Here is a 9,919-nt window from a genome sequence, read left to right on the forward strand (position 1 = left end):
TGAGAAGGCAGTCGGTGCACAGGGTCCCCCCTTATCTGTTGGGAGGGGAGCTGTGAGCCTGACACGGATGTCAACGGGTCCCCCATTATCCGGTGGGGGTTACGTTGTCTTGGGAACCTGAGAAGGCTGTCAGTGCATGGAGTCCCCCATTATCCGGTGGGTGGGGTATGCTAGGAGCCTGAGAAGGCTGTCAGTGCTCCGGGGTCCCCCATTATCCGGTGCGTGGGGACTGGGGAACCTGAGAATGCTGTCAGTGCATGGAGTCCCCCATTATCGGGTGGGGGACGCTGGGACCCTGAGGGGGCAGTCAGTGCACGGTCTCCCCCATTATCCGGTGACGGGGGGTGGGGGTCGAGGCGACTCAGGAGGCTGTCAGTGCACGGGGTCCCCCTTTAACCGGTGAAGGCAGGGGGGGGGGGGTGTTTCTGTTGAGCCTGAGGAGGATGTCAGTGCGCGGGTCCCCCATTATCCGGTGGGGGACGTTCTGGGGAGCCTGAGGAGGCTGGCGTGTCACACCGCCGCCGGAGCAGCCTCGCGGGGCCGGGAGGCAGAGATGTCCTGGTTAGTTTTGATTGATGAAGCTCTCTCCGTGTCTCTGGTGGGCGATCATCGCCGCAGTGCTGGGGATGCGGTGGCCTCGGCCGTCTGCTGCCAAGTGACGGCGTTAACCCCTTGTGTCCCGGCGGCTGGCCTCTCTCTCCCTTCGCTGCACCACCTCCAGCTCGTCAGCCCGCGGCGATGGCGGGTTAGCGAGGCTACTTCCTCGCTCTTGGGCACCGTCCCAGCGCCTGGCAGCCTCGGGCTGCTGCAGACACAGTACAGTGCTGCACCCACCAGCAAAAAAAGCCTTATTTTAGGGTGAAAACATGTGAACCAAGATGTCAATGATAAGACAAGACTGAGAAAGCAAGTTAAAGGGTACCCCCAACCCATACTCTACACTCACCGCGAAGCAAATAGTAGCACCTAAAGGATTAATAAGACATTGTTTTGCCGGAATTCGAATGCAGAATGTAAACATGCCAACACGTAAAATGACACTCCCATTGAGATTCGAAGAGAATTCTTGAATATTGCTACAATTTCCTATAACTTTGATTTTAGATGACACCCCCACCATAAAATTAGCCCCTAGAAGCAGTTGCAATCCAAAGGAACAGAGCTTAGCAGAAGGAAGTGCATCATAGCAAGTTTAAGGAGACCAGTAACCACAACTTACCGACCGAGCTGCATGGCGGCGTTGTGACATCCCGAAAAAGTTTGGGGATTCTGGAGGTGTTTTGCAGGATGATGAAACACGAGGGGTGAAAAAAGCGAGCTCTCAACTCCAGCGAAACGAGCATCGTAGCATTTCCCTTTGCACTGACTCCACTAAGCTGAGCTCTCCACTAGTCTATTATTTTCACCAAAATATATGAAAATTTATGCAAATGTAAATCAGTACTAACTGTTCTCCTCTTGTTATACTTTGAATGTTTTTTTTTCCTCTACCAGACAAAACAATCACACACTCAAAGACAAGGGGGTGGAGGGGAAAGGGACCGGCACTTAAAAAGAGAAAACGTCAAAAACTGCATATATTTGTCGTTGTGGCGTGTTTTTTTTTTTATTTCGTCTATTCTGTGATTCAGTGAAAGGGGTGGCGCGGATCTGTTTGCGGAGGAGCTATCGCGTTGCACCAGGCCACCTGAGACGTCTTTTTGAAAGCCTGCTCTGTGAAATTCATAGCTGCAATTTAGACAAAATCCTCACTGTATATTAATGAAAGACGGCCCCACGGCATCGCTCCTATCCTCCCCATTCAGAGTAAACAACACCACGAGACTTGCTCGCGTTTTTGAGCCTGATCCAAGCAAAATCGGCTGGAAAGGAAAACACGGGGCTCTGGCAGTGACTATTCAAACGTCTGCACCTGGAGATTTCAGATTTATTCAATGAAAACTGTGTTGAGTCTGTTGTAAAAAAAAAGGTAAAAAATAAAACTGAGGCTGCTGCAGGACGGAAGTGGGCAGAAATTAGGCGACGTTGACGGTGAAGCTGCCAGTGCTGCTTGGAGTAGTAGATTTCCCAATAATGTTCTTTTTCTGTACTTGCTGAGTTTCTGACTTTAGCTGCGCAGGGCTGGAGGCGGACGCGGCTCTAGGCTTGTCATCACGATACCATCGGCCCATGCGTCAAATATATGCTGCAGCGCAAGGCTTTTCATGTACTCTGGAGGACTCAAGCCTTGTGTTGTCCCTAATGACGATTATTACATCACACCTCATACTTCGCTGCCACATGTCACAAAACGCGCGTGCAATACAGATTAAGAAATAAAGTAAAAATGTATGGAAAAAACTGAGATGGTTGTTGGGTGGATTGCTCCATGACAGGAGAGATTTGGGAAAAGAGAAATAAGAACGGATGGATGGAATTATGGATGGATTTCATAGATAAATATTACTGTGTTAAAAAAGCTATAGTGCTTCTCATGTAGACACACACAATATTTACCAAGAATATATAATCATTAACAAATTGGTTGTCATGCTTTCCTGAGTTTCACGGATTCGTTGAGAGTTCCGGGGAGAGAAGGTGTTCAGTTCACTCATGGTATGGTACCACTTTTTACTTGTTTCATGGATCAAGGGGGTTGCCTGAGTGTAGCATTTCCGCTTGGTCGCACTATCCCACTCCACCACCTGCCCCTTCCTAGCTGCAAACCCCATTAACTCCTTCAGACAGACTGCAGTTAAAGAAACAATGAATGCCAAATGAACAGTAAGTGGTTTTAACCATAAAAGTAGATAGATAGATAGATAGATAGATAGATAGATAGATAGATAGATAGATAGATAGATAGATAGATAGATAGATAGATAGATAGATAGATAGATAGATAGATAGATAGATAGATGTTCCTGGTGACTAGTTACAAGAAATCACATTGTATTATTGCGTTTAAGGTCACGTTGTGGAATTCCTTTGCGAAACGTGTGTGCATTTAAATAGTAAACCGTCTTTCTTTGTGTATTGTGAGTACGTTGCCTAGTTTGGAGATGCAATAAATGTCTACGTTTTTTTGCAGCCGTCTCTTTTTTCCACTCCACCTACGTGCACACAAAGCTTCGTACCAGGAAAAAAAGACTGTTCTGCAGAGAAGGTCCTCGCTTTTGTGAGATAGCAGGTTCCCTTGCTGGGGATCAAGAGTTAACTGTTTGGGAGGAGGTGGGAAGAAAGAGAGGGGGAGATTTTCTCCAGCCGCCCTACGACACTTCGCCTGAATTAAAAAGCAACCAATCGAAACGGCCGGAAGGGGGGCCCGCGCGTCCATTTCCAAAGGTGCCAATCACGCAGCGGGCAGCCAATCGGTGGGGGAGCTGCCGCTCGACTTCCTTGTGCCGCGTGCAGCGCGCTGGTGTGCGCGCGCCGAGCTGAGGGTAAACATTGCACTGCGCCCGCTCAGCGAGGGAGGGAGAGCGGTCGCCGGAGCTGTCAGCGCGCGGGGCAGTAGAGAGCGGCAGCAGCGGCTAGAGTGCCCGGACTCTTATGCAGACGCCGCGCGCTGCCCAAGCAACTTGTTCTGGAGCTGGGCTAGCAGCGCTGGAGACGTGGCCTGCGGAAATCAGACAGCCACTACACCGCCGGGGAGGTATACTGAGGAAGGGGTGCATTCCTGCTCTGTGCATCTCTGGAGAAAAGGTACCACAGCAAAACTAGAGGGGAGGTATCACCAACCCTGTGGGTCGTCGGAAAAGAGGTATCAAGGCACCACTAGAGGAGAGTTACTGAGGCTGTACGCTCCTTGCATCGCTGAAGCAGCACTTGTTAAGAGGTACCAGGACATCAGTGCTTCCAACCTCTGTGCATTATCTGAAAACAGGCATCTAGAAAGCACTGGGAGAGGGGTGCCGGAGATGCTAAGTTAAGTGCAACACGTTCCAGCATCAGAAAAGTGGTAAGAGCAGTACCAGGGCAGTGCAAGGAAATAAGTGCACCGGGAGCATTGCACCCAAGGACTGTTCACACTGAAGAGACTGACCGCAACAGCTCTGTTGGTGAGGTACAAACGCAGCGCTGCCATCCAGTGCCCTGCTTCCAATGTGTAACTGAGGCAGCGTTGAGGGGACCAAGATAGCACGGTGGGAGAGACAACAAGGCAACACCGTGCCTCTGCGTCCCTGGGGAAGAACTAGCCGGAAGCACTGCATCACAAGGGTGGGCATCCCTGGAGACATACCAAGCCGACACTGCATCCAGTGCGGTGCGTCACCATGGGAGAGGTACCCATGCAGCTCTATGCCTCGAAGTCCTGCATTCAAGATGTATCGGGCTGGGACTGGTAAAAGGAGACACGAGGACAATTCCTCTTCCAAGAGGCCGGTGAAGCAATAACAACTTTCAGAGCGATGCATCTTCCCCGCCACCACTGGAAGTTTGGGATATGAAAGTACAAGGTACGCTCCTGGGCAGCCAGCGGAAGAGAACTTGAGAAAAAGTTGCTACAGTTTTCCGAAAGTGTGTAAAGAAGCCCATGAAGCTGCATGTCAGGTTTCTATGAACTAAGAAAGCATACTGCGTGAAGTTAGCAGACAAAGACTAAACGAGAAGAAGCGAAGAAGATTTGCTAAGGACACCCTCATGCGCAGGAGCAGCCAGGGGCAGAGCTGTTGACCCCAGTATCAAGAGGGACACTCCAAGCACCAATCTGTGGATTGCGACGGGCAGGGGGGAAGCAATGGCTACGGCGGCTTCTAACCCTTACTTGCCCAGCAATGGTCTCCTATCGGCCGGCTCCCTGGGCCACTCGGACAGTGTAGTGACTTCGGTGTCAGGTGGCTACCACCCGTCCTCAGTCAAGATGGTGCAAAGTGACTTCATGCAGGGGGCCATGGCTGCGGCCAGCAACGGCGGCCACATGCTGAGCCACCAGTGGGTTAGCGCCCTGCCCCACGCCCCCTCCGAGGCTGGCTCACCCTGGTCCTCAAGCCCGGTGGGCATGGCCGGGAGCCCCGGACAGCAGCAGCAGCAGGACGTCAAGAGTAGCCGGGAGGAGCTGCACTCGGGGGCGCCCCTGCACCACCGGCCTCACCTGGGCCCCCCGCACCAGACGCACCCCTGGGGTGCCGCCACCGCCGCCCACCTTTCATCCCTGGGCGGCGGGGGCGGCGGAGGACAACAGTCCCAGTCCCTGCTCTACACGCAGTCCGGGGGCTTCACGGTAAACGGCATGCTGAGCCCACCCGGGAGTCAGGGCCTGGTACACCTGCGGGGGGACACGCCCGAGCTGTCCGAGCATCACCACCACCACCACCAGCATCACCACCCGCATCCGCACCACCAGCCGCCGCCGCAGCACCATCACCAGGACCCGCACTCGGACGAGGACACCCCCACCTCGGACGACCTAGAGCAGTTCGCCAAGCAGTTCAAGCAGCGCAGGATCAAACTGGGCTTCACGCAGGCCGACGTGGGGCTGGCGCTGGGCACCCTGTACGGCAATGTCTTTTCGCAGACCACAATCTGCCGCTTCGAGGCGCTGCAGTTGAGTTTCAAGAACATGTGCAAACTCAAGCCGCTGCTCAACAAGTGGCTGGAGGAGGCCGACTCGTCCACGGGCTCCCCCACCAGCATCGACAAGATCGCCGCGCAGGGCCGCAAGCGCAAGAAGCGCACGTCCATCGAGGTGGGCGTCAAGGGCGCGCTGGAGAGCCACTTCCTCAAGTGCCCCAAGCCCTCGGCGCAGGAGATCACGGCCCTGGCCGACTCACTGCAGCTCGAAAAGGAGGTGGTGAGGGTCTGGTTCTGCAACCGACGGCAGAAGGAGAAGCGAATGACCCCACCAGGCCTGCCCCAGCAGCAGCAGGGGGGACCCGACGACGGCTACCCGCAGGTGGGGGGCCACGACACGCCACCCCCGCACCACGGCATGCAGACCAGCGTCCAGTGAGGGGGCAACGCCAAGCACAGCGACTCCGAGCCAGAGCTGCCACAGCAGCCGGACTCTCTTTTTATACAGATACGAGCCTGAACGACTGCCACAGATGCCGTGATGGTATGAGACGGGTGGAGAGGCAAACCAGGAGCGAGGGCTGAACGGGGGCCCAGGTACCCGAGCTGCAGATCCAGCCAGACTTCTCATTTTTATGCACAGATGCCCCAAAAAGACTGGTAGCAACATTGTGAGGGTATGAAAGGGACGTCGATGTACAGAGACGTACAGGTACGCACCCAGCAGGAAAAGGGGACAGCGGGGAAGCCCCCACGCACCCCCAATCACAGCTGTTGACCAGCTAGACTAAGTTTTTTTTTCTATGAAAGCACCTCAAAAAGGCTGGTATCACTTCCGTTTTAGTATTAAAAGATGAAAGCCCCCTATGGGCACCCTGATGCCCTCCTGTCGCCCCCTACACTGAAGCTTCGCCACAATTCAACCACACATTAAAAACGCCGGCCCTCGTACTGAGATAGTATTAAGGTAGGGTATGCATTTGGGGATCATCTCCATGTAGCCAGTTGGATGCCCCTCCCACACACACCAGAGATAGCTTAAATCCTCACGTTAACTACACACGCGCGTGCACGCGCGCGCACACATAAACACGCCTTAGAAGACTGCCGCCACTCCTGTTTTGAGAGCTGTTGAGAAGCCTACAGTAGTCACCTGGGTGTCACCAATAACCCTGCACAAACGCACACTAGGGCTACACCAGCGCCCCATATCTCCACATTTACACAGATGCTCGGAGTTCTAGATTCACGGCAGCAGATTCTGATCTCAATTATTACACCTACAGCATATGCAGAGAAAGGCACACGATTTAGAAGAACAACCCGGGTCTGAGATGGCAATGTTTATACACACACAGCCTATAGCACAAGTCCAGGCCAAATTGCCCACTTTTACACCTGACCCTGTAGCCCCACCAAACACAAACACACGCGAGCCGCACACCCCTTCAACCCACCACCAAACACATAAACGCAAAGAGGCAGAATACCAGCACCTCAAGATGCAGATTACCATTGTAAACAAACACACACATTCATAAACACAAAACACACATAGGGTAGATCAAGAACTCCAGGGCACCATGTATGTACACACACAGACAATTCAGAAGACTGCTAATAATAACGTGACGGTATGAGACGGGGAAAAGGAAAAATGCACTAACTTTTCTTCTTTTCAATCCACCGATTTATATTAAGGGCCTGTACAAAACGCCTTCACCCCCACCCCCACCCCCCGTCCCCTTTGGCATCTCCGCTTGAAAATACCAGCAGGTCCCTTCAATAGTGTTCGGCAATCTATTCGTCATACTCGGAGGTGCCTCGGTGAAGGGGCAGCATGTGTTCCTGAGCAGAAAGCTCGGGGATAGCGCTGCAACAACCCTTAAACTCTGTAGTAAGCACACATAGCCCAAAAGACTAGTCCTTTCTCTACTTCGATGGCAGGTTCCCAAACCAAGGGCGGACCACAATCCCCAGTTGTGTAACGGTTTATTTTGCATTTAATTGCAGCCTGTGGGTTCTTGGGACACTAGACTTCCAATCACCAGTGGAACAAAAAAGAAAAACGATAAAAATACCAACCGATGCCTGTTTACACCAACACAGAAATTACACTAGATACAAGTCCCACCACGCAACCACAATCAACTGCAATTTCTAGCAGGGAGATCTCGTAGCTGCACGTGTTTAACTCTACTCATATGAAATAATTCGTATCGCCTCCGCGCACGTGACACTGCTAAACCCTCTTCCTGTAAATACTATTAAATAAAATAACAGACCCAGCTCCCCACACGCAAACACACACGGGATTGCCAAGTGTAGCTCTCAGTATCTCCTCGCTTAGAAAATAAACGTAGTCATAGCATCATATTGAGAAGACAGTTGTTCTCGGCGCAAGAAGGTTGCTGCCGTGCCGGGCCTGTTTTCCTTGGCCACTCAGTTCCACATTTGGGATATACATTTTTTCAGCGCTGGCTCGAAAATGTAAGACGTCACGTGGCCCAGATGACACACTACCACTAGCTAACTCTGAAAACAGGCCACAAAAAAACAAAAAACAGAGTCATCTGCAAACAGGCTCGTACGCCAGGGAAAGGGAACAATTAGAAATAAGTGAGGGACACACGGGGAAAAATGGGCATTTTGTGGTCACCTACATATGAGGTCAGTGGGTTCGGTGCGGGGGCCTGGATTAATGAAACACGGGGATGGCTGGAAGGGGGTACAATTGTCAAGATCTCCGATATTGCCAGCTCCAAATCACAAAAATACCAACCATACCATCATAGTATCATTTTTTAAAAGAAAGTATTTTTTATTATTACTTTTAACTATCCTGCCCGCTTCGAAGACTGGTTATTTGAAGAGACCCTACAGCTGCGGTTTCACTGTACTCGGCCCTCCTCGAGGTCTGGTGCCAGGACTGCCGGAAAGTGGGCCGTGGACGAGATTATAACAATACTGCTATTTCCGAGCAGTGCTTTTGGTAGGTTTTCATAAACAGACTTTTCAAAAAGACGGCAATATAGAATTCTTAGATCCGCTGTTGATCTAAATAAAATATTTGCTTTATATTTTCATCAAATGACTTCTTTTAATATTTTATTCGAGAATACCTATGAACTGCTGCAAAACGGTAATTTATTTTTCCCCCAGATCTTGTATTGCGTGTTTTTTTCAGACGAGCACAAAAATATCAAAAATCAATTGAAACTATGGACAGATGTTAGGTGAATAAGGGTATCTTTTCGATGTGATAATTTGACTGTAATTTAATTTGAGTAGTGGTTCCGTAAGAGCTGATTGAGACAATAAATTTGTTTAGAATAAACAAAGTCGTGTCTGGTGCCTAAGGAAGGTGTCTGAAAATGTAAAAACATGTCTCTCTACAAACCATTTCATACAAAAAGTTCGTGAAATTCGGGGTCTAAAAAAGGGAAATTATTAAGATTATCTTTTCAACTGGCGCCAATGTATTTGAAAATACAAAGCGCAGACGCCATAATATATAAATTCTTTTAACATTTTGAAATCAGATATGAATTAATTTCAAACATTGTTTTCGTACATTTAGTAAACTTAAAATATGTTTTTTTTGTTATTCACGTGCTCTAAATGTGTGAACACAGTTCTTGTACCCAAGTATGTATCGGGAAGCTGGTGGGCTGACATTGAAGATTAAGTTAGGGGCCCGTTTGTTTACATGAATCGTACCCTAAAGATGCGCATGCCGGGATGTATTTATCTGTCAAAGGACCGACTATAATATCCTTAGACGCATCTCACAAACATACTGTACAGTTATTGGCACCTCTGTTTAGAAAGTTTTGTTTTTTTGTTATATTTTATTTATAAATCCCGGCATCTCGAGCACTGCAATTATCTCAGGGTTGAAAAAAAATGTGCAAGTTCACGGTTCAAATTTTTAGCGCGCGTGTAGTTTTACATGGCGTTTGCTTGGAATGCCAGTTGCCATGTGTCACATATAGTGACTTTAGCAGTTAATACATTCTTATTTTGTAAACGTTTAGACAGCAGTAAACCACATACACTATTAAATGCTTTTTGACCAATGGCAACATTCGTAACATTTTTCGCTTATGTTTTTTTTTTTCTTACTTAAAAAAGTACCGCAAATTGCATATTCACAACTCTCATCTGTTCGATTTATACATTTTCTACGTAGACATCTTCGCTTTTACAAAAAAAATTGTATTTTGGGGGGTGTTCCCGATTTATTTTTTAATTTGTTGGCTGGCTGGGGAGATTACAATAACCAAAGTTCCAGGGTCAGATCTAACAGTTTACCTTTTGAGCAGGCATTTTGATATATCATAACTTGTTCCGAGCAGAAAGCTGTCTTTGAGACGTGATTTGCTTAGTCCCTGTAAAAAATATCAAGATTTGTCACTTGTCCATT

At 49.5% G+C, this 9,919-nt stretch overlaps 1 protein-coding gene across 1 annotated transcript; it reads left to right on the forward strand.

Moving 5' to 3' along the window:
• The first annotated feature begins 3,331 nt into the window (after positions 1-3,331).
• POU3F3 (POU class 3 homeobox 3) lies at positions 3,332-9,340 on the forward strand. Its single transcript, XM_069204442.1, has one exon. It carries the CDS (start codon positions 4,721-4,723, stop codon positions 5,930-5,932), a length of 1,212 nt encoding a protein of 403 aa, XP_069060543.1. The 5' UTR covers positions 3,332-4,720; the 3' UTR covers positions 5,933-9,340.
• Positions 9,341-9,919: the final 579 nt, after the last annotated feature.

The sequence above is a fragment of the Pleurodeles waltl genome, chromosome 8, assembly GCF_031143425.1.
Source record: "Pleurodeles waltl isolate 20211129_DDA chromosome 8, aPleWal1.hap1.20221129, whole genome shotgun sequence".
Lineage (NCBI taxonomy): Eukaryota > Metazoa > Chordata > Amphibia > Caudata > Salamandridae > Pleurodeles > Pleurodeles waltl.